Source organism: Salmo salar, chromosome 05 (genome assembly GCF_965601325.2).
Source record: "Salmo salar chromosome 05, fSalSal1, whole genome shotgun sequence".
NCBI classification, from domain to species: domain Eukaryota; kingdom Metazoa; phylum Chordata; class Actinopteri; order Salmoniformes; family Salmonidae; genus Salmo; species Salmo salar.
The window spans coordinates 51,826,397-51,852,828 of NC_138295.1; the positions used below are offsets into that span (position 1 = coordinate 51,826,397).

At 43.1% G+C, this 26,432-nt stretch overlaps 1 protein-coding gene across 1 annotated transcript in view; it reads left to right on the top strand.

Annotated features, from left to right (window-relative positions):
* The first annotated feature begins 505 nt into the window (after positions 1–505).
* The window catches only part of LOC106605061 (plectin), a 240,151-nt gene continuing 214,224 nt past the window's right edge, over positions 506–26,432 (top strand). The window contains exons 1-2 of the mRNA XM_082974927.1: positions 506–781; positions 1,177–1,396. Coding sequence (XP_082831053.1) covers positions 686–781; positions 1,177–1,396 — 316 coding nt within the window. The 5' untranslated portion in view covers positions 506–685. The remainder of the gene's footprint in view (positions 782–1,176; positions 1,397–26,432) is intronic.

Here is a 26,432-nt window from a genome sequence, read left to right on the forward strand (position 1 = left end):
TTTCTTATTTACTTTACAACAAATACATGTATCGGTGACACTTTATTTGGATAGTCCATTTCTAGACGCTCTACAGACTGTCAGTAACATTTCAACTAACTAACTATCTACTAACACTAACCCTAACATTAACCCTTGCCTTATTCTAAACCTAACCCTAATCATAACCTTATCAACAGATAGTTTGCTGATAGTATGACTATCTGTAAAAATCGATGCAGAAATGCCTTATGCTTTTGTCTTCATCTTGTTACAGTATAATCAAATAATTTGATTACAAATATTAACAGATTTGGTATAGCTTACATGTTTTAACCCCCAAAAACAAAGACATTAGTGCATTGTAATTGTGTAACATTAGCAGAGTGGGTTTTTGCATCCCGAGCAGAGGTTAAGGTCCGTCACCTACCGATAGTGGCCACTTAGTCAGACTTTATCCAGGAAGCTCAATAGTTCATAGTCAGCCTCTTCTCGTTTTCCTATCAAGTGCCCAAGTCTACGGACAGTAAGGAATGCAAATGGGAATTTGCACTTTGTTCCACTGTATGACTGTAATATGGAAATATTTTTCTTAACATTTATCTTGGCTGCATATTTTCATGGTGGTTAATCATCAACTGGGAGTTGGGCACACAGCGAAAGTCTCCCTCCTTTTAACACGTGAAAGTTGCCTGGCTGACCCTAAATGAGCTACAAATGCTGGGTGTTTTTTAGACACCTTGACTGGCAGCAGCTGGTTGATATCCTGGTGTGTTGGCTAAGGCTTGCCGTTTATCCAGTGGTAAGTAGATCATAGAATGTTGTAGTCATTATCCTACTGATATCTGGAAATCTTTTTAGCTAACATGGATGCATGCTCTGTCATTGGTGGGACACGTTTTTTGGATGCAACATGACATGCTAGGGGATCCCAGAGAGTCATACTGTAAACCACAATAGTTCCAGTGTATCCACTTGACCCATGTTAGGAAAGGCTTCCAACTCAACCTGTTATAGACATTGCCAGTGTGTCTACCTGTGTCTGTGTATATTTGTATAATGTGGACTGTATGCGGTGTTCAATTGTGGATCTCAAAGTATTCAAATATGAACTATGTATGCTTCTAATATGCATAGGTCTATACACGTGCAATGTCTCACTGCTGCTCTCCTCCATGTCATTCTACTGTACTGTAGGTGATGGCGTCGGGGCGTAAGGACAGACAGAAGGACAGGGACCGGGAGAGGGAGAGAGCCCTGCTAGAAAGATATGGAGAGAGGAGCTTCCCTCCCCCCTGCCCTGGGGACACACTCCCCTGGAACCTGGACAAACACCAGAGGGTCAAACGCTCTAAGTCTGCCTCGGGCTCCGGGGACGTCCTGGACCCAGCTGAGAGGGCCGTCATCCGCATCGCAGGTAGGCAGTCTGCTGTCTGCAGCCCCACGACACTCCTCCTGCCAAATCTCACACATGCTGCTTTGCTATGCTACTGTTCCCACCAGGCCTCATACTAGAAAATTGGGTCTGCACTAGCTTTGTCTGAATGGGGCTAATGACACATTCTGTGTATGAGTGTGTTTAGCATACCAGCCATTGAAGTAGTTGATTTCTGTAGAATTCTGTTGACTGTTTTCATTGGCAGTAGCCTACTATGTGTATGTGTGTGTGTGTACGAGTACTGTGTTGGGTAGGTGTCTTTGGACTAAGTTTCACCAACTGAACAGGTTGTGTGGGTCCACAGAGTGTGGGGCCATAGCCAAGTATTAGGTGTGGTTGTCCATACAGGGCTCAATCAATAGAGAGGTATCTAATTCACATTGTTTATTTAGATAGTGGGAGCACATAACGTTGATGTTGCCTTCTTATTAGCTGCTCCTCCCATATACTGTAATTCGTTGGGTGGTTGTGCAGTGAGAAAACAGAACAGTTTCAGAGACATTAAGTCATCTATTTACATATTTGTCACAACTGCATCTCTCAAATGGTAGCCGAGAATATCTTATAATGGGGACGGTTGTAGATTCTCTACAGCAGTGGTTCCCAAACTTTTTATAGTCCTGTACCCCTTCAAACATTCAACCTCCAGCTACGTACCCCCTCTAGCACCAGGGTCAGCGCACTCTCAAATGTTGTTTTTTGCCGTCATTGTAAGCCTGGCAACACACACACACTATATGATACATTTAGAACCCGGCTCCTGGAAAGTGACAAAGAGCTCTTATAGGACCAGGGCACAAAATAATAATCAAGCATTTTGCTCTTTATTTCGCCATCCTACATATAAAACCTTATTTGTTCATCAAAAATGGTGAATAACTCACCACAGGTTAAGGAGAAGGGTGTGCTTGAAAGGATGCACATAACTCTGCAATGTTGGGTTGTATTGGAGAGAGTCTCAGTCTTAAATCATTTTCCACACACAGTATGTTCCTGTATTTAGTTTTCATGCTAGTGAAGGCCGAGAATCCACACTTACATAGGTACGTGGTTGCAAAGGGCATCAGTGTCTTAACAGCGCGATTTGCCAAAGCAGGATACTCTGAGCGCAGCCCAATCCAGAAATCTGGTAGTGGCTTCTGATTAAATAAAATTTTCACAGAACCGCTTGTTGGTTCTTGTTCAGATATTGGTAAGTGGACTGGAGGCAGGGCATGAGAGCGATAACGAATCCAGTTGTTTGTGTCATCCGTTTCGGGAAAGTACCTGCGTAATTGTGCACCCAACTCACTCAGGTGCTTCGCTATATCACATTTGACATTGTTCGTAAGATTGAGTTCATTTGCACACAAAAAAATTATACAACTATGGAAAGACCTGTGTGTTGTCCTTGTTAATGCAGACAGAGAAGACCTCCAACTTCATAATCATAGCCTCAATTTTGTCCCACACATTGAATATAGTTGTGGAGAGTCCCAGTAATCCTAGATTCAGATCATTCAGGCGAGAAAAAACATCAACCAGATAGGCCAGTCATGTGAGAAACTCGTTGTCATGCAAGCGGTCAGACAAGTGAAAATAATGGTCAGTAAAGAAAACTTTAAGCTCATCTCTCAATTAAAAAAAAATGTGTCAATACTTTGCCCCTTGATAACCAGCGCACTTCTTTATGTTGTAAAAGCGTTACATGGTTGCTTCCCATATCATTGCATAGTGCAGAAAATACACGAGAGTTCAGGGGCCTTTCTTTAACAAAGTTAACCATTTTCACTATAGTGTCCAAAATGTCTTTCAAGCTGTCAGGCATTCCCTTGGTGTCACGTTCCTCGTATTCTCCCTCATCGGAAGATATGTCGAAATCACTCGATGACCAATACGCAGCAGGTTGACTGTTCCACATCATCTTTATTTTAGATGGAAACGACAAAACAAAATAAACACTCAGAGGAGAAAGGTGACAGTTTCACAGGTGAAACGAAACACAGTGCAAAATTACAATTACCCACAAAAATCAAACACAAACACACCCCACTATATGGGACTCTCAATCAAAGGCAGATAGACAACACCTGCCTTCAACTGAGAGTCCCAACCCCAATTAACCCAACAGACATACACTCACCAAACTCCACATAGAAATACCTAACCTAGAACCTACCCCAACACTCACAACCCCACTATACCATAACCAAACATAACTGCCACGTCCTGACCAAATATAATACAAAAAAACCTAAGTATATGGTCAGGACGTGACATTACCCCCCCCTAAAGGTGCATACACTGAATGCACAAAACCAACAGAAAAAAAAAACAAAAAAAAAAACACACAATTAACCTCCTAACTAAAGGGAGGGAAGGGAGGGTGGCTGCCGTCAACGACGGCACAGTGCTACACCCCCCCTCCCCAACCCACCTATATTGGAGGTGGCTCCGGTTCTGGCCTACTGTCCAACAGACCGTAGACAGACCTGTTGGGCTTAGGACAGTAGGCAGACTTCTTTGGTTCTGGTTCGTGGGCCGACTCCGTCGGTCCCAGGCTGTAAGCAGACTCCTTCGGTCCTGGGAGGTGGCACAGGACTCACCAGGCTGGGGAGACCCACTGAAGGCCTGGTCCTGGGAGGTGGCACAGGATGAACCAGGATGGGGAGACCCACTGGAGGCCTGGTCCGAGGAGGTGGCACAGGACGGACCAGGATGGGGAGACCCACTGAAGGCCTGGTCCTGGGAGGTGGCACAGGACTCACCAGGCTGGGGAGACCCACTGAAGGCCTGGTCCTGGGAGGTGGCACAGGACGGACCAGGATGGGGAGACCCACTGGAGGCCTGGTCCTGGGAGGTGGCACAGGATGAACCAGGATGGGGAGACCCACTGAAGGCCTGGTCCTGGGAGGTGGCACAGGATGAACCAGGATGGGGAGACCCACTGGAGGCCTGGTCCGAGGAGGAGGCACAGGATAAACCGGGCTGTGGGGGAGCACTGGAGTTCTGGTACGGACACTCTTTACCCACACTCCAGGCTGAATGCCCACTTTGGCCCGGCACGGGCGGAGAGCAGGCATTGGGCGAACTGGACCCTCCCAGCGCTCTGGAGACACAGTGCGCAACGCCGGCGCAGGATAACCTGGACCGAGGAGGCGCACTGGAGACCAGACGCGCTGAGCTGGCACCATCCGCCCTGGCTCGATGCCTGCACTCGCATGGCACTTGCGGGGGGCTGGTATGTAGCGCACCGGGCTTTGAACGCGCACTGGGGACACCGTGCGCTCCACAGCATAACACGGTGTCTTACCAGTACCACGCTGCTTCCGGTAAGCACGGGGAGTTGGCTTAGGTCTACCACCTGACTCCGCCAATCTCCCCGTGTGCCCCCCCCCAAAAAAATTGTGGGGCTGCCTCCCGTGTCCGTTGCGCTCCCTCTCCTCATACCAGCGCCTCTCAGCTCTCGCCGCCTCGATCTCCCACTGTGGGCGGCGATAATCCCCAGCTTGAGCCCATGGACCTTTCCCGTCCAGGATTTCCTCCCAAGTCCATGACTCCAGATAGCTTTTCTCCTGGTGCCTCTCCTTGTGCTGCTCCTTCCTCTGCTGCTTGGTCCGTTGTTGGTGGGTAATTCTGTCACGTTCCTCGTATTCTCCCTCATCGGAAGATATGTCGAAATCACTCGATGACCAATACGCAGCAGGTTGACTGTTCCACATCATCTTTATTTTAGATGGAAACGACAAAACAAAATAAACACTCAGAGGAGAAAGGTGACAGTTTCACAGGTGAAACGAAACACAGTGCAAAATTACAATTACCCACAAAAATCAAACACAAACACACCCCACTATATGGGACTCTCAATCAAAGGCAGATAGACAACACCTGCCTTCAACTGAGAGTCCCAACCCCAATTAACCCAACAGACATACACTCACCAAACTCCACATAGAAATACCTAACCTAGAACCTACCCCAACACTCACAACCCCACTATACCATAACCAAACATAACTGCCACGTCCTGACCAAATATAATACAAAAAAACCTAAGTATATGGTCAGGACGTGACACTTGGCAGCAAGAGCCTCTCGGTGGATGCTGCAGTGTACCCAAATGGCGTCAGGAGCAACTACTTGGACGCGCTTTACCGCTCCACAATGTCTCCCTGTCATGACTTTTGCGCCAACAGTACAGATACCAACACATCTTGACCACCAAAGTTCATTTGATGTCACAAAGCTGTCCAGTACTTTAAAAATATCCTCCCCTGTTGTCTTGGTTTCCAGTGGTTTGCAGAAGAGGATGTCTTCCTTAATTGACCCCCCCCATAAACATAACGGACATATACCAGGAGCTGTGCCAGGCCCGCCACATCTGTTGACTCATCCAGCTGTAACGAGTAGAATTCACTGCCTTGTATGCAAAGCAGTAATTGTTTCAAAGCAATCTCCTGCCATGTCACTGATGCGTCGTGGAACAGTGTTGTTTGATGAAGACATTGTCTGTGTAGTTTTTGGGCCTTTTCCCCCTGCATTGTCCCAGCCATATCCATGGCAGCAGGAAGAATTAAGTCCTCCACAATAGTATGGGGCTTGCCTGTCCTAGCCACTTGGTAGCTCACCATATAAGATGCTTCTAGAACCTTCTTATTAATGGTATCTGTTGCTTTATTACATGTCTTACTACTCTAAAGTCGGATTAATTCTCGCTCAAAAAACTCCTGTGGCTTATTTTTCAAATTGGTATGTTTTGTTTCTAAATATCTGCACAAGAGTGAAGGTTTCATCGAGTTGTGAGATAGTACTTTTGCACATATAACACACTGTGGCTGAGGAAAGGCACTACTCCCAATATAAGTGAACCCCAAATCAATGTAGTTGTCATCATATTTGCGCCTCTTCGATGGTCCAACGTCCCTGTCTGTTGTTCGGTGCGTTCCCGGGTAAGGGGGCAGTAGCTCTTCGGCTGCATCAGATTCACAACTGTCAGTGTCCATGCTAGCTGGGCTAACAACAAATGTAGAATTACTGATGCTAGCATTGGATGTGCTCGTGGAAGCAGAACAACTTGTGTCGTCGACAGGTGCAGGTGTAGTACTGCTGGTAGTAGCAGTACTACCAGTAGAGGTGGTATGTGTGTCTATGTACGCGGGCCATACTTTTTTTTAACCCTTTATCCATTTTCGAGCAAACGGAATGAGCAGCAGCTACTTTTGGCTACATTCGGACCGTTAGTGGATTTCCTGCGAGAGAGTAACAGTTAATGTGATTGGATGTTATTTATGTGACTAGGCTACCTGTATTTGACGTCGTGTTGTTATTTCGCTGAACACTAGATGGTTTCATTTTATTGTTGGCAGTGTAACGAGGCCACTCAGGCAAGAAAAAAAACTCACCAAAATGTATAGCCCCATCGGAAAATAGAAATGGACTGTTTGAAAATCTAAAAAATATATATCTAAAAAATTAAAAAATTAAATTCTTTTGTTATTTTTATTTATTTTTTAAATGTGAATCACATTTTTATTTGGCGTACCCCCGAAGGCATTGCGTGTACGTACCCCAATTTGGGAATACCTGCCCTACAGTATACTGACACCATATTCACTCAGTCTATCTGTACTATTGATGTCCCTGATTGGGTGTATTGGGCACACGTGTAAGTAAGTAAGTTGGCCTGGCGTCAAGAGCCCAATAAGATTACATTTCACCATTGTATTGCCATGGCAACATGGAGTGTGAGTTTATGACCTCAGGTGCACGTTGGAGTGAACACATTCCCCTGAGTCCCATATCTGGTTGCAGTTAACAGTGCTAAAAACACCCCTCCTCATTACAAATAGTCTTCATTAGAAGCTTGGAGGAAATTGATGTTCCTTCCCCTCATTCTGTAGCATAATTAGAATAAGAACAACGTCATTGTCCACACACCATGTGAAAATGTGCCTTTGCTTCACTATAGCATTTTTGACATCAAACACAAACAACATTAATACATCATTATCGACATCTATCTAATTTCAATGAAACTATTCAGTGTTTTGCTTTTCTCCTCTCTGGTTAAAGTAAGGTTAAATCTACCAAGTGTTTTCTGATGAAGGCTTTGAGGCCTAAACGCATCCATTGCAACTGCTGAGATTGAAAATAAGTCTAAGAAATAGCCTACTCTTTTTCATTATATACTGTATGATTTTTTTCTTTGGGGAGGGGGGGGGGATGTCTCCTTTCCCCTGTCTCCTATGCTCTTCCTCTGTCATAGGACCTGGTGGGGCTGTGTCAGCACGCATGGGGCAGCCTTTGTTCTATTCTCTGCTGACATGCTGCCCAACGTAGGCTATAAACCCTGACAGTAAGGGGAATCATGCATATATCTCAGCCGCTAGCTCTCCGACAGCCAGCCAGGGGCATTAAGCTAAGTCTGGGGGGGTGCACATTTCAAATGGCAAGTGTACTGCCTCTGCTGCTGCATCTGTGTGTGCACTGCACAGGTACTTGGATGTGTATACATTACAGTGGGGCAAAAAAGTATTTAGTCAGCCACCAATTGTGCAAGTTCTCCCACTTAAAAAGATGAGAGAGGCCTGTCATTTTCATCATAGGTACACGTCAACTATGACAGACAAAATGAGAAAAAAAATCCACAAAATCACATTGTAGGATTTTTTATGAATTTATTTGCAAATGATGGTGGAAAATAAGTATTTGGTCACCTACAAACAAGCAAGATTTCTGGCTCTCACAGACCTGTAACTTCTTCTTTAAGAGGCTCCTCTGTCCTTCACTCGTTACCTGTATTAATGGCACCTGTTTGAACTTGTTATCAGTATAAAAGACACCTGTCCACAACCTCAAACAGTCACACTCCAAACTCCACTATGGCCAAGACCAAAGAGCTGTCAAAGGACACCAGAAACAAAATTGTAGACCTGCACCAGGCTGGGAAGACTGAATCTGCAATAGGTAAGCAGCTTGGTTTGAAGAAATCAACTGTGGGAGCAATTATTAGGAAATGGAAGACATACAAGACCACTGATAATCTCCCTCGATCTGGGGCTCCACGCAAGATCTCACCCCGTGGGGTCAAAATGATCACAAGAACGGTGAGCAAAAATCCCAGAACCACACGGTGGGACCTAGTGAATGACCTGCAGAGAGCTGGGACCAAAGTAACAAAGCCTACCATCAGTAACACACTACGCCGCCAGGGACTCAAATCCAGCAGTGCCAGACGTGTCCCCCTGCTTAAGCCAGTACATGTCCAGGCCCGTCTGAAGTTTGCTAGAGAGCATTTGGATGATCCAGAAGAGGATTGGGAGAATGTCATATGGTCAGATGAAACCAAAATATAACTTTTTGGTAAAAACTAAACTCGTCGTGTTTGGAGGACAAAGAATGCTGAGTTGCATCCAAAGAACACCATACCTACTGTGAAGCATGGGGGTGGAAACATCATGCTTTGGGGCTGTTTTTCTGCAAAGGGACCAGGACGACTGATCCGTGTAAAGGAAAGAATGAATGGGGCCATGTATCGTGAGATTTTGAGTGAAAACCTCCTTCCATCAGCAAGGGCATTGAAGATGAAACGTGGCTGGGTCTTTCAGCATGACAATGATCCCAAACACACCGCCCGGGCAACGAAGGAGTGGCTTCGTAAGAAGCATTTCAAGGTCCTGGAGTGGCCTAGCCAATCTCCAGATCTCAACCCCATAGAAAATCTTTGGAGGGAGTTGAAAGTCCGTGTTGCCCAGCGACAGCCCCAAAACATCACTGCTCTAGAGGAGATCTGCATGGAGGAATGGGCCAAAAATACCAGCAACAGTGTGTGAAAACCTTGTGAAAACTTACAGAAAACGTTTGACCTGTGTCATTGCCAACAAAGGGTATATAACAAAGTATTGAGAAACTTTTGTTATTGACCAAATACTTATTTTCCACCATAATTTGCAAATAAATTCATTAAAAATTCTAAAATATGATTTTCTGGATTTTTCTTTCTCATTTTGTCTGTCAAAGTTGAAGTGTACCTATGATGAAAATTACTGGCCTCTCTCATCTTTTTAAGTGGGAGAACTTGCACAATTGGTGGCTGACTAAATACTTTTTTGCCCCACTGTATGTGGGAAGCCTTTGCCGAGATGCATCCGCATTTTCTATACTTCTCCCAATGTGTGCACTTGCACATTCCACATCATGGATTTAACGACGGTAGAAAGTGTTAATGCTCACTTTGGGAAAAGTGTGGAGAATTGGGACCCACGTCGGTCATGTTTGTCAGTCGCAGGTGTATGGCACCAATTAAAGCCATGCATGTGTTGCACAGGAGGCTGCTGAAGGGAGAACGGCTCATAATAATGTCCGGAACGGAGCAATTGGAATGGCATCAAACACATGGAAAACATGTGTTTGATGTATTTGATACCATTCCACCCATTCTGCTCCAGTCATTAACACAAGCAAGTTTCCCCCAATGAGGTGCCACCAACCTCCTGTGCATTATGGGAGTAGGCTTTGCTCTGGGTGCAGTAGTGTTCGCTAGAGGCAGGTGTGTATGTGCAGGCTGGCAGGAACCGGAGAACTGTGCCTACTGCAGATAGTTCGCTCTTAAACACATGTATGCACTAACCTCTCCCTCGTGTGGCGAGTCTTAGACAGACAGGTTTTCAAATGTACTACTATGTATCTAATTACTTCATAGAGGCTGATTTGAATCCCTTATGGGAGCTCTCTGGCTCAGAGGAAGGAGCTGGAGAGTTGTTGGGCTCCTCTATCATGTGTTAAGGTTATAAATGAAATGGCATGAAGCTGCATCACACCTAGCAGTGACATGTGGAGTATGGCTATTTATCATATAACACTCTCCTTTGGCACACTTGGAACGTGTACGCGCCAGGGCAGAAGATTGTGTGGCATCCTTAATGTGTCCCCTGGGACCTGAACTCCAGAGCAGTGTCCCCACTTTTCAGTCACTCACACCAATGGTCAAGGGAGAGGAAGAGACTCAGGACAGCCACCCAGTGGTTGAGTGAAGGTTGGTTGAGTGAAGGTTCACCATTCACAGTGTACAGCCTTGGTAGGACTAGTGTATACCCCGACCAGAGAATTCACCGTGGATTACAATACAATACACGTTTTGAACGCCAACACCACTAGATATACTAGCCTTGATTTTGGAGGGCTGAAGAAAATCATTCAATGATTTCATCTTAGACAGGAGTAATGAAGAAATATGTTGACACTGTTGACGCATATTCATGACAGGTGAAAAAAATGCTACAATGTATTACAACATCTGGTGCCGTGCTAGTTGGACACTTTGACGGCCTTGTTGTGCTCGGAGCTGTAATGTGTGTGAACGGTGTCTGCTTCTGACAGGGTCCTCCTGGGGTAAGGCTTTACTTAACCGGCTAACATCCCTACTGAGTGGCCGTCTATTATTCATAACAGAGCTGCTATGATCTGAAGCTGTCAAAGTCACGGCGCCGTGCATGAATGCACGCACGCATGCGCACATACACACACACACACACACACACAGAGCAGATTTTAATGTGGAAAAGAGCCATTTGATGAATAGGTCCGTGTGATTCTGCACTGACTGTAATATCGATGACTGGATGAGTCAAAAGTCCTCTCTGTTCCTCTCAGAGTGTGTTTCCTGTGCTGTAAACAGAGTGAAAGAGAGTCTCTTCAGTCAGTGTAATAAATAATCCACCATTCACACGCATTGGTACTGTCTCAGTCACTGAGGGACTTTGGGTTGAAGCCATGCCTGAGGCCTGCCATCAGTAGAATCACTAAAAAGAACAGGCTGTCTGTCATTACACACTGTGGTACAGCATGTGACTTATTTTGCCTCTCGCAGATCTCCAAACACCTCAGGCATTTGCTAGACAGGGGCACTGTAGTGTGTCAGTGGAACCTTTTCTCCATCCCTCCAAAAGCCTCCAGACTGCAGTAGCTGTATTCACCACCAGGTGTCAGTCTGCATGGGAAAGCTTTCGACCCGGTCCATTTGAGCCTCTGGAAAATGTGCCTCATTCATTCTCTGTCGTTTTAAATAGAATGCATTACATAGAATATTCCATTGTGGCTGATCTTATTGGCACAATGGCTCTCCTTTCATTTCATAGAGGATACGTTTCATACTTATTGAAAAGTCAGTCAGAGGGGTTCAATTTCCTTTTTATGTGTGGAAATGACTTTGGACGCAGCATAAAATGGCTCACTGACAAAGCTCCATTGCATGCTCACGCAAATGAATGACTAAAACACGTTACTAGTATGTCACCAAGATAGAATGTCAGACTGAATGACTTGTCAGTAACCAGAGGGTGGCACCAGCCTGTTTCCCTGGCATTCTCCTGTACTGTCACTGTCAACATCATTACACAGTCCTTACAGAGTCATTAGACATGTAGTACACTGCTCATAAAACTCCATATAAGCTGGAGGCTACCTAAGCAATAGGGATTCTATATGTAATTATATATGAACCTAAGCCATGTTTTGAGACTCCTGTCCTGGCTGTAACTGATTAGCATAGAGATATGTTGTCAGAGGTAGGAGTGAGAGAGGGAGCGATCGATCGATAAACTGAGAGATGGGCTTTAGGAGGCCTCTGTCAGACACTTTGTAGCTCTCTCTCTCTCTCTCTCTCTCTCTCTCTCTCTCTCTCTCTCTCTCTCTCTCTCTCTCTCTCTCTCTCTCTCTCTCTCTCTCTCTCTCTCTCCACTAAGGGACAGCTGGCAGGAAGGTCACTTTGAAACACACACAGACCAGTGACACATTTATGTAATATTCTTAGTGTCAGCCATCTTGGTCATCACATAGATGTTGGTCTGTGACACAGATTTGATTTGTTACAGATAAATCTAATTAGAAACAAGCAGAGTGCCCAGCCCAAGGCAAACGCAAGGCCAAAAAAGCTGATATTGTTTCAGTAGAACATTGGAATAATAGTCCTGATAGACAGTATCTCTCTACGACCTTCAAATCCAGATTAATTTATCACTTGCCATATTAATTTCCTTCCCCATTGCAAAGGACTATAAATCATAGCGTGCATAAATAACGACCCACACACACGCAGTTGTAACCAGTGTGAAATGGCTAGCTAGTTAGTGGGGTGCGCGCTAATAGTGTTTGAATCGGTGACGTCACTCGCTCTTAGACCTTGAAGTAGTGTAGTTGTTCCCCTTGCTCTGCAAGGGCCGTGGCTTTTGTGGAGCGATGGGTAACGATGCTTCGTGGGAGGGAGTTGTTCACGTGTGCAGAGGGTCCCTGGTTCGAGCCCAGGTAGCGGCGAGGAGAGGGATGGAAGTTATACTGTTACACAGTTGTAGTTATGGCTTTAGAATTACAGCTCAGGAGTCTGTTATCTCCCCTGAGATAGGCTTTCTGACAAAATTTGTTTTGTGTGTGTTTGTGCTTAACTGTGTGTACGTGTGTATGTGCACGCACATCTGTGTGTACATGTGTGTATGTGCGTGCATACTGTATCTTTGTGTGTGTGTGCCTTTGCCTGCAATCTGCAGCTTCCCTGTATCCGTTCTGCTTACAATAAATGCGCTCATCGCCACCATCCTCCAGCAGAGTATTCATTAATCCCTCAGACATACATTTATAAAAGCTGCTGAGATTTGTGTGGGCCCTCTGGTTAATGACACTTCACTCTCAGGATGTACAAGGCTGAGAGAAACATTAATGAACGCTGATGGATGCTTACAGCAAACTGGCTGTTTGAGCCAGCCATACATTCTTAAAAAAACGAACGGTTCATAAAGGGTTCTACGGCTGTCAACTTTCCTTGTTAGAGAACACTTTTTTGGTTCCATGTAGAACCCTTTCACCCAATCAAGATAATCAAATAAAAGGTTATACTTGGAACCAAAAGAGTTTTACCTAGAACCAAAAAGGGCTCTCCCTACAAGGAAAGTCCAAGAACCCTTTATGGTTTTAGGAAGCACCTTTTTTTCTAAGAATAGGCCTACTTGAATATCAAACCATCTCTGTGCTTCCTGCAGAAGAAAGGAGAGTACAGAGACCTATAGGTGTGAGGTTACTGAGGTGGCATGTTTCAAGCCTGAGTGCCTTCATCAATGGCATTACACACATGGGAAAGCTATGAAGGACTCCCAAGCCACCTGGGTCAAAGCAAATGGCACAGGTCAAAGTTGGGCATGTTTAATTCCGTGTTTGTGCCATCTGTGTTTACATGTTAAACATGTTCATGCAGTGTCACTCACCTCAAAGGCCGAAGTGGACATGTTGAATTTCACGCCCATGTCAGTTGTATTTGTGCAAGGTCATACATCCCCAGGTGCTGTCAGCACGCACAGTATCATACATCACACACTCAGTGTCACACACATGCACACTAGGGATGTGACAAATGTAAAAAATATATTTTGAAACGACAAGAAAAAAAATCCAAAATTACATGTGAATTCACAATGCAGATATGGTCAGGCATATGACCGCTAGGGAGCCATTCAGTCTTGGCTACCATACGGAGCTCACCTTATTACTGTCCCCAACCCACTCAGCAACGAGGGTAGTAAATTACGTTTTTTAGGTTCTCTGCCGTGTGCCTCTCCTCCATTTTCTCAGTCCCATTCCCTCAGTCTCAGTTCTCTTCAATGGCTCGTTGCAGTGATGCATGACAGGACTTCGCCTTCCCTGTGGCTCAGTTGGTAGAGCATGGTGTTTGCAACGCCAGCATGGTGTGTGCAACGCCAGGGTTGTGGGTTCGATTCACACAGGGGGCCAGTACAAAAAAAGAAAAAAACAATGCATGAAATGTATGTATTCACTACTGTAAGTTGCTCTGGATAAGAGTGTCTGCTAAATGACTAAAATGTAAATGTGTTCATAGATGTCCAACAATCTGTTGTTAACGCCGTGTATGGGGTGTTTGAGAGCTTGCGCTTTTGTACTTGCAGAGTAAGCATTATACAATTTCTCCATCCGGGCCGTCACTGTTTTTCGACTTGGCGTGCTTGTAGTCTGGTTCTAGATATGCCATTAGGGTATTGAAGGTGACAACCTCTACCGTTGACAATGGCTGCATATCAACTGCAATCATTTCTGTAATCAGCGCTGTGATTTTGTCACTCCGTCTCTTATTGCACTTATTTTGTGTGAAGAGCCTGTCTGTCTGTTGTCAGGGGGCCTGCGCAGCTGCCAGCAACGGTTTGGGTCTCACGGTGCCTCCCTTTCAAGCATTGCACCTGTACTGCCACTGTAGCTCAATTCCACTTCGCAAAGTTTTGCATTTCACAACCTTTTCATTGAACTTCTCAAAGTATTGCCATACAGGACTTCGCTGCTGTCACTTCCCTGTCTCACTCTCTGCCATTTTCCCAAGTGTTAACGTGGCAAATCATTTTCAAGATGCATATCTCCTCCTACTAGCGTTAGGCAATATACAGATTCTCATACCGTCATAACGTTTCTGTACCATACCGGGGCATATGGTATAACTGAAAGTGCACACAAGGGGCGCTATTTAAAAAAATATATATCCAGGAGGGGATTGAACTATAAGAAATCTAAGATGTTAACAAGAAGCTTGATCTTGACATTTAGCCACGTAGCTAGCAAGTTAGCAAACCAAATGCATAGCTGGAGCCCTGAGCTGGATACAGTGCATTTGGAAAGTATTCAGACCCCTTGAATTGTCCAAATTTTGTTACGGTACATCTTTATTCTAAAATGGTTTCAATTATTTTCTTTCCTCATCAATCTACACACAATACCCCATAACAACAAAGCAAAAACAGTTTATTTGAACATTTTTGCAAATGTATTTAAAAAAATGATATCACATTTTCATAAGTATTCAGACCCTTTACTCAGTACTCTGTTGAAGCACCGTTGGCAGCGATTACAGCCTCGAGTCTTTTGGGGTATGACGCTACAAGCTTGGCACACCTGTATTTGGAGAGTTTATCCCATTCTTCTCTGCAGATCCTCTCAAGCTCTGTCAGGTTGGATGGAGTGCGTCGCTGCACAGCTATTTTCAGGTCTCTCCAGAGATGTTCGATAGGGTTCAAGTCCAGCTGGGCCACTCAAGGACATTCAGAGACTTGTCCCGAAGCCACTCTTGCGTTGTCTTGGCTGTGTGCTTAGTCGTTGTCCTGTTGGAAGGTGAACCTTCGCCCCGTCTGAGGTCCTGAGCGCTCTGGAGCAGGTTTTCATCAAGGATCTCTCTGTACTTTGCTCCATTCATCTTTCCCTCAATCCTGACAAGTCTCCCAGTCCCTGCCGCTGAAAAACATCCCCACCGCATGATGCTGCCACCATGCGTAGGGATGGTGCCAGGTTTCCTCCAAACATGACGCTTGGCATTCACGCCAATAAGTCCAATCTTGGTTTCATCAGACCAGAGAATCTTGTTTTTCATGGTCTGAGAGTCTGTAGGTGGCTTTTGGCAAACTCCAAATGGGCTGTCATGTGCCTTTTACTGGGGAGTGGCTTCTGTCTGGCCAGAAGCCACTAAAAAGGTCTGATTGGTGGAGTTCTGCATAGATGGTTGTCCTTCTGGAAGGTTCTCCCATCTCCACAGAGGAACTGTCAGAATGACCATCGGGTTCTTGGTCACCTCCCTGACCAAGGCCCTTCTCCCTCGATTGCTCAGTTTGGCTGGACGGCCAGCTCTAGGAAGAGTCTTGGTGGTTCCAAACTGTATACTGTAATTTATTTGACACATCTTAGATTTCTTACACCTCAATCACACCGAAGTACATTCATTTCCAATGGAACGCTGCATTTGCCCTGCAACATTGCGTTGCAGAGGCAGTTGCATCTCGTTCTGTGTGGTGCATACTTTGGATTTGTTGAAGGTATGCATCAGATTGTATCCGTAGACTTGACAGAAAGTAGCAAAATGTGAATGTTGAACTTTTGTTGCACACATATCCAGTAAAACTATGGTGGGATTACATAATAAAGTGACTGCAGAATTTCTTAGAATATTTTATTCATTCATTTGCCAAGTAGCATACATATGATTTATTATAAATATGTCACGTGTGTATGTGTAGGAACGGACCAAGGCGCAGCGTGCGTATCGTTCCACATCTTTATTATATTGTGAAACTTAGCCAAACAAACAATAAACTATAAACAAAACATAAACCGTGACGACAGAGGTGCAACATGCACTAACTCAAAATAATCTCCCACAAACACAGGTGGGAAAACAACTACTTAAATATGATCCCCAATTAGAGACAACGTGACCTCTAATTGGGAATCATACAAAAAAAACAATATAGAAAAAAGAACCTAGAACACAACATAGAACAAATAAACTAGATAAACCCCCCAGTCATGCCCTGACCTACTCTACCATAGAAAATAAGAGCACTCTATGTTCAGGACGTGACAAAATAGTCGAGAGAATGATTTATTTCAGCTTTTATTTCTTTCATCACATTCCCAGTGGGTCAGACGTTTACATACACTCAATTAGTATTTGGTAGCATTGCCTTTAAATTGTTTAACCTGGGTCAAACATTTTGGGTAGCCATCCACAAGCTTCCCACAATAAGTTGCGTGAATTTTGGACCATTCCTCTTAACAGAGCTGGTGTAATTGAGCCAGGTTTGTAGGCCTCCTTGCTCGCACACGCTTTTTCAGTTCTGCCCACAAATTTTCAATAGGATTGAGGTCAGGACTTTGTGATGGCCAATCCAATACCTTGACTTTGTTGTCCTTAAGCCATTTTGCCACAACTTTGGAAGTATGCTTGGGGTCATTGCCCATTTGAAAGACCCATTTGCGACCAAGCTTTAACTTCCTGACTGATGTCTTGAGATGTTGCTTCAATATATCCACATAATTTTCTGTCCTCATGATGCCATCTATTTTGTGAAGTGCACCAGTCTCTCCTGCAGCAAAGCATCCCCACAACATGATGCTGCCTCCCCCGTGCTTCACGGTTGGGATGGTGTTCTTCGGCTTGCAAGCGTCACCCCTTTTTTCCTCTAAACATAACGATGGTCATTATGGCCAAACAGTTCTATTTTTGTTTCATCAGACCAGAGGACATTGTCCCCATGTGCAGTTGCAAACCGTAGTCTGGCTTTTTTATGGTGGTTTTGGAGCAGTGGCTTCTTCCTTGCTGAGCGGCCTTTCAGGTTATGTCGATATAGGACTCGTTTTACTGTGGATATAGATTCTTTTGTACCTGTTTCCTCCAGCAAGGTCCTTTGCTGTTGTTCTGGGATTGATTTGCACTTTTCGCACCAAAGTACATTCACCTCTAGGAGACAGAACGTGTCTCCTTCCTGAGCGGCATGACGGCTGCGTGGTCCCATGGTGTTTATACTTGCGTACTATTGTTTGTACAGATGAACGTGGTACCTTCAGGTGTTTGGAAATTGCTCCCAAGGATGAACCAGACTTGTGGAGGTCTACAATTTTTTTTCCTGAGGTTTTGGCTGATTTATTTTGATTTTCCCATGATGTCAAGCAAAGAGGCACAGAGTTTGAAGGTAGGTCTTGAAATACATCCACAGGTACACCTCCAATTGACTCAAATTATGTCAATTAGCCTATCAGAAGCTTCTAAAGCCATGACATCATTTTCTGGAATTTTCCAAGCTGTTTAAAGGCACAGTCAACTTAGTGTATGTAAACTTCTGACCCACTGGAATTGTGATACAGTGAATTATAAGTGAAATAATCTTTCTGTAAACATTTGTTGGAAAAATGACTTGTGTCATGCACAAATTAGATGTCCTAACTGACTTGCCAAAACTATAGTTTGTTAACAAGAAATGTTAATGACTCCAAACTACGTGTATGTAAACTTCTGACTTCAACTGTACCTTATGTCACCAGGGCAGGTGCCAACAACGCCACACACTTCTCATCGGCAGCAGGTGAAATCCCATGGCAGTATGCCGTGGAGTGAAATGGCTATTTTTAAGAGCTCCCTAACAGAAAGGTTATTTTAAGAGCCACCCACCGTTGTCCATAAAATAGCATATTTTCCTCTGCTTGTTTTATGTCTCATTGCCCTTCTTCATTTGGAAGTTATAGTAAGGGAAATTTGGGAGTAAAGTCCACACCTTAATCCCTTCCCTCTCCCATTAACATCAGTATTATACACACCTGGCATTAGTTATACAACATACAGTTAGTATGATAACAATTGGTAACCTACAAATAGTAGAGTTTTCCACCATCTTCACTGGTCAGACAAAATGCAAGTTGGAAAAAAACAAATTAGGAAGAGAATGGATTTTTACTTTCATCTTGTCTTTTATCTGCAAAGGTATGGGAGGAAATTAAGATTAAATCTAAATGAGATACTAATAAACAAATGAAACTGACTATGAAAAAAATTGAATTTAATAAGTATTCAAGTACAGGAAAGAACATGACACGTATGTGTGTTATAAAAATGTTACAAAAAACAAAACAAATCTTGAAAGAGGTGTGTGTGTATGTGCACACATCAGCTGTAATCTATAAGAGAACAACAACTGCAGATGTGTACAGGGACTACTAATAAAGCCTAGAGCTAGTAGGGGGACTTCAGACATTGCCATAAAGAGAGAGAGGGCAGGGCACTGGAGATCTGAGGTGGAGAGAAGAGTGGAGGAGAGCTGTGTCTGTAGCCACAATACAGGTAAACACAAATTTCAACTTTAGTCTTGTAAAAGAACAACAAGAGCATCTGAATTCTCCCGCGTGTGAGTTTCAATCCAGTCAATTTTCATGCAATCTATGGACAACTAACAATGAATGCTATCCTAAGTAATGAGTAACTACTTACTTTATGAATTCCATGACTTTATACTATAAAAGCCTACTAACAAGGACATAGTAAGTTGGAAAATCTCAATTGAGGACAGTTGCATAATCTCAGTTGCATTTCCTTGATTCCTTGCGTCCTCTCCCCTCACCTCCCACTCAAAACCCATTGGAGTAGAAGGTCAGCGTGAAGGCACCGGACATTCCCTCTCTCTGACCTTCTCCTTCAATGGGCTTTGATAAGGAGGCGAGGAGAGAGGATGTGAGGAGTCAAAGGAAATAGAGTTTACATTCTCCTATGGAGAGAGAGAGAGAGAGTAATACAGATAGTCCACCCACCCCCTCACCAGTATGCCTTCCTTCTCCACTCTGCTCCATCCCTATGGTTAGTGTCACAGGCCGGCTCATAGCCTGTGGCAAAAATGAGGGGACATGAACAACAGGTATAGGCCAATCAAAAGGTTCTTTATTGTAAACCAAAAACGATTAACTTTAAACAACCTATGATGAAAATTACAGGCCTCTCATCTTTTTAAGTGGGAGAACTTGCACAATTGGTGGCTGACTAAATACTTTTTTGCCCCACTGTATACATGTGCCTCATATTAATCTGAAATACCAATTAGCCTACATGAGTATACTTAAAAAATAACCCACTTTACTTCACTATCGCAATACTTGTGACACTACCTGTGTTGTGGAAAAAAAACGTACCATTGACCTCGGCTTCGAAAAGCAGCTGATGAATTTTAACCTTGACCGCTGCTTTTCTTTGCTGAGGCAGCCTCTTCAGTGTTGGCACCAGGCTCATGGCAAAGAGGTTCTCTTCATCCTCCTTCCTGTGAGCATCAGGTTGGGCTGCATCCTTCTCGACGGCTGGGAGGAGCCTCTGCTGAAATGAGTTGAGTGGATCTGGGGGCTGGTACTTCCGATGACGCCTGGTGTGATGTTGTTCCTCTTCATTTCTCTCCCTGTTCCTCTCCTCGTTTGTCTCCGTGGCCACATCCTGTTCAACGAGGTCCTCTGCGGTCACGTCCGTGAGGGTCATAATAATCTCACCGGCTCCCAGATATAGAGGTGCTTCCTCCATTTCAGTATCTTCCATCGCTGCACTGGTGAAAGCGGTGGTCACACTTGTGGATGATGTAGAGGATATGTAAAATTGTAAAACTGTAAAATTGCCACTTGTTGTCCTAGGCACAATAAATGGATCCAGAAAAGAAAGGGTGTGGCAGAAGCGCCAAGGCCGCTGGCCTGAAGCTGCTGGCCCAGACCTCTTCTTCTCTTTCTCTGCCCTTCTCTCTCGATCTCTCTCTCTCTGATACCTGTCCCTGAGTCCTCTCCACTTCCTTCTACATTTTTCTTCTACATAGACATGAACATGATAAGCCAAACCATCACCAAGCATAACTATAGTTATTAGATAGCTGACATGGCCATCTCACCTACTGTACGCACAGACACACACAGGGTTGGGGAGTAACGGATTGCATGTAAGGGATTACAACAACAAAAAACGGTAACTGTAATCTGTTACGTTACTAGCAAAAATATTGTAATGGGATTACAGATACCTTTGAAAAACTAGATGATTACTTTCAGGATTACTTTTCAATTCAGAAAAAAATTACTTGACACTTCTCTGTTTTCTCAGACATTCAAATCAGCATTGAAAAAACGTTAAAGTTTATTCCACCTGAGCGAGTCTGACCACAAATCAGAGAACACTATGATGACATAGAAAATGTGTTTGATGGATTGCGGGAAAAGAGCAGGAATAGGCTTTTGTAGGCTACAGTCCAAGCTATGTCTTCCAATGGTACGAGTGCTGTCGGCATCCAAAGATTATCCAACTTGAATCAACACTTGGAGGTAAGGATGACAGTAGTGGTGTAGTCTATGGTGATACGGATATCACTTACTATTGATATCTACATAGCGCATTGATGTGAATCACACTGCTACTCTCTCATTTAGCTATTTGTGCCTTATGGATTGTGGTTGTTGTGGATGACTGTTAAAAAATCTAAATGTTTATTTGAACCCAATAATGGTTGAATTCAAGAAGTTTAAGCTGCCTATCAATCATTGTTTTTGAAACCAGTGGACAGCCAGTGAAAAATGTGCTCTTGCAACAGCTGCATAGTGCGGATCCCAGCCTATGGAATAAAAGTGGGGCTTTTATTGCTCAATCTCATTCATGCTGATAAAAAAAAATTTAATCCATATGCCTAATGGACACATGCTCAAACTCGCACACTTTTGATAGACTTAAAGGGGCAATCTGTAGTTGCTACATCCTTTTTTGGACTTATAAATGATATATATATATATATATATCCATTGCTTCTTGAAGAATAGAACTTATAAATGCCTCATGAGCTTAGTTCAACTGTCACACTCCACGAGAACCCCAAATATAAGCTTGTTTTTCTCCAATGTACGTAAACATTGTAAATGTAAACAAACACTGTATAGCCTCATAACATGGTTAAAACAATAATGCTGATATCATGATTGGTCAGTCCTTGCATCCATAGCTCTGTCTATTAATCTGAGAGTGATTACATTTCTCCAGGCCCATCCCTCAGCTTTTTACCAAAGCAGAGACCAGGCGACCATTTTGTTATTGTTTCATCTGTGGATTTGTCCTTTAAACAGCTGCATATTATCAAGATATCAAAGTTTAAACAATAGGCCTATAGCAAATGCAGCATATGACATTCATTTTTCACATTTAAATAGCACTTTTCAGTAGTGCTCAAAGCATGCCATTCCATGAGTGCAGCATTTATTTTTCAACTCAAATCAATGAGCCCAATCAGTCCTCCATGGTAACAAAATAAACAACAGAGTAGGGCTGGCTAATAAATCCTTTGTTTGGGGTTATGTTCAGGTAAAACAGTTTGCTTAATCTATATTTCCAAGTCCTATTCGTGAAGATCAAGGGGTATAACATTTAGTGGAATGACTGGAATTCTGATAGACTTTGGTTTTTAATGTAAAGATATAATTTAATTGTATTATTATATGTAGTAGAAAGCAATGGTTTAGAAGAAGCCCACATAACCAACCCATAAAGTAAAATGTAACATCCATATGTGGCCAGCTATGTAAACTTCAACATTGATTTATCCTGCAATAGATGTGATTCAATTGGTAACATACATTTTTGTCTTCTTCTAATGCCTCTTAAGGGGAAAGTAATCTAAAAGTAAATGAATGTAATCAGATTACGTTACTGAGGTTGGGTAATCCAAAAGTTACGTTACTGATTACAATTTTGGACAGGTAACTAGTGACTGTAACGGATTACATTTAGAAAGTAATCTACCCAACTGTGCATGCACGGTTATCTGACCAAATGATCAGGGGTAGTATCTACCATCATTTCTATTACTATTTATCTCACACATACACACTCTCTCACATACACACTCACACTCTTTCACATAAACACACACAGGGTTATTTGGCCAAATTATCAGGGGTAGTAACTGGCATAATTTATATTACTATCTCTCTCTCTCACCACACACACACTTCACAAGCTAGCTAGCCACATCTAGAACAAGCTCACAACTAAACTGACCTGGCAATCCTTCTATCGTGGACACGTTGTGTTTATGTGTCAAAAAGACAGGATTCTGCTAAAATACTTAAGCAGTGAAGTTCTTATAGTTGTAAGCAGTGGCATAGCACACACACCCTCCCCCTTCGGCCCCCAACCACAAATAACCAAAAAATCATACCTTTGGTATTTCGAAGTACCCCACACACACACACACACACACACACACTTAATACCACCACCCAACGCCATCACTACTACACACTACACACCCAACCATACAAAAAACAGAAACTTGCACTTGACTTTTCCAATTAGACTTTGCTGATCATTTCTTTATTGAGGAAAATGTACTTACTATGACTGTGATATGTGGTTGTGTCACCTAGCGATCTTAAGAAGAATGCACTAACTATAAGTCGCTCTGGATAACAGCGTCTGCTAAATGACTACAATGTAAATGTAATACACATGCACACCCACACACACAAACCCAAACCTTCTCGAACCCTCTCATGTGAACAACGTGTGTGAGTAACTTAAGCCCCATGCAAATTGCCACATGCCTACGCACACAGCATAGCACACGTGTTGTCTGCACGTATTGTAACAGGCCCACAGTGTGGTTACTTAGGTCCTATTTGGATATATTTGGCTGTTTTCGCTGCATAACATTTAGAAGTTGTCCCTTTTCTGTCCCTTTTCAGGTTTAGAAGAAGTGACTGCTAGATGCTAACTCCTGTTCGTATAAGATGGTTAGCATAGCTAGCATACAGAAATCGGTAGTTAAAAGTCGTTTTTAACTGTAATGAAGTTGATTGGTGACAATGACATGAACATGTGTTGGGGTTGGTCCATACAAGCATTATACTCAGATTTCTACCTCAACATAGTGTGAAATACACATATAAACAATAGCCTAAATGTAGGCTAATTTTGCTGAGGGGGCAATGAGGAGACTCAGTTATTTTCCCCATGGCCCTTTCCCCCACGCTTTTCCATGGCAATTTCATTATTTTGATCGAGTTCAATTGCCCTCTTTACCGCATCTACAGTGTGATGAAGCCTACTCTAGTTTTCTATTGTTAAGGCACATGGCAACAATAGAAAACTAGAGTTAGCTTCAGCACAGTACATACAGTACAGTACATACAGTACAAACAGCACATACAGCACAGTACATACAGCACAGTACATACAGCACAGTACATACAGTACAGTAAAGTATGGATGCAAGCTTGGTCTCATATCTGTTTGTGCCGTCTTGCCAACTCCTATGACCATTGTCACGCCAATGTTTGGCTTGACAATAATAATAATAATTTAGCTAATATATATTTTGTGCTTTCATAACAATCTGAAAGTGCTTCAAAAGCAAAAAAATAAATAAAAAAGCAATACATCATTATGAGTAGAATAGCTATAGTTAGGTAAATCAATAGAGGCCAAGTCTTTGAGTGTGTGCATCCTGCAAAGATGGAAAGGGACAGTTCATGGCTTGATTAGAGGAATAACCAACAATGGCCATAGGAGTTGGAAATACAGTATAAACAGATCTGGGACCAGGCTAGATGAAAATGTGGTGAATCAACAGGTGTGTGTAGTCCTGTCATGTGCCAGTAGTGAAACAGTTTCCATTTCCTGTCGAAGTGTGGATGTTTGTCTGGAACGGCAAAAACGGCTCCTTTTCCAGTGGCGAGTGAGGCGTTTGGACTTATCCTGTTTCCTCCCAGGAAAGCCTCCTGGCTGATGTCAGGGACTGGGCTTGGTCATGAGAAACTCGCTGATAGAACGGCCAGGACGGAAATGAAACAACGAGGGGAGATTTTCCTACGGTACTGTCTCTACTCCCTGCCAGTGTGCTGCTGAGGGGATCTGACATTTAAAGACACAGAAATATAACAGACTATACTTGGAGGAGTTAACACTAGAACCCTTGGGCCTCGACGGACCCACATTCAAGCTAATGAGCAGTCATTCTGACTGCAACATTCTAACATTGTAATTAATACATTTCATATATGCTATTGCAAAAATAATAATTTGGTAGTGTTTATGAAGGCCGTGGGTAACATTTATTCAATATTTTATAACACAATAGCATTTTTATTAGTTTATGTTACTGTAGGCTATAAGTAAAAAAAATATATAATTCAAGTGTTCAATCAATTTTATTTGTGTTTGTTACAACTATGAAACAGAAAGCATATGTGTTGGAACACGGTAAAAGCTTCTTTTTATAACGACAAAATAAAATGAAAATACACCAACCACCAAAACGCACGGTCAAGACGCACGGTCAAATGATGAAAACATCGTTATAAGCGCCAAGTGGCCTTGATAAATAGTGAAACTCAGCACAAACGAAATAATGACATAATGAATATAACAGCAGTCCAATATGACAGCAGTCCAAAATAGTCAATTATTGTCAGCTTGTGTGCGTCTTCACGCAATGGCGTGAATTTGATTTAATTTAGCAGTTATCCCTTGTCTTAACAATTTTCGTAACTTTCACTTGCTTGACACACTTTGACATACCTTTATTTGTTTGTAGTGCGTAATAGTCTCCGGTTTTCTCTTTATAGATGCCTTATTGTGCACAGAGGGAGGGAGCTCCAGTCTCACTTTGTTCATGGTGCCGGCCAGACTTGTTTTCTTTGCAAGCGACTTGTTCGGCAATGACGGTGTCGAATTTGGCCATAGTGACATTTCTCCCCTTGCCAACATAAGGTTCCACAAGCCTGATCACCACATTCTCCATCACTCGCTCACCTGCTGCCCATTGTGGATATTTTCTCAGATGTTGAAAGCCGTTCAGCGTGTACAATTACACGTGCTCTCACTGTGTAGCTTACTTCAAGTGAGCCAGAGTAGACTGATAGGACTGCTTTGATTTGGTGGACTGATGTTGGTTACATACCATTTTAAGACTAGAATTAGAATGGATCAATACAATAGAATGAGCCGCCCTGTTCTTCATTCACAGTGGCTGATTACATAATTAAGCATCGTTCACTTCCCCTCGCTCGTCAACTCACCCATTCTCCCCGTCATACTTTACTTCATTTATTTAATCTGTTGTTCTATGTGTGAAATTCGTTTTGGTATAACTCCAGTTCTGTTTGTGATATTAAGATTCTAACACTGACATTGTGTTACATAGACTTACAGTATTTAGGAAAGGTCAGGGACGGAGGGGGCATGACCTTCAAAATGGCAGAGTAATAATAATAAAACAAATCATGAGCAGTCAAAATGGCTGCTTTAGCGGTTCTAGTGTTAATGCATGGAATGGATACTTTATTCTTTTGATGTGACTCTTCACTATGAAATAAACACCGTTTTATGTTAATGTCGCCTGTATGGCTGGATGGATGCTTTCAGTACAATGTCAGCAATATTAGTTTTATTGCTTTCCCACCCCTATAGATGATTCGCCAACACTTCACGAAACGTCGGCTTGTATGGGTGCTGTAATGAGGCCGCTAAATCAGGTGCGATATTAAATTGTCATGACATAAAATATCTATATATAATTGTCTGGACTGTCAAGTAGAGGAGCTGCTGAATATTCAGTGTTGCTTGCTCTCGGCGTGTTCTCCTGAGGATGTCAACGTCATATCTGCACTGTAACTCGTTTTTAAACGTATTCATCAATTGAGAGACAAAACATTTACTTCCACTGCC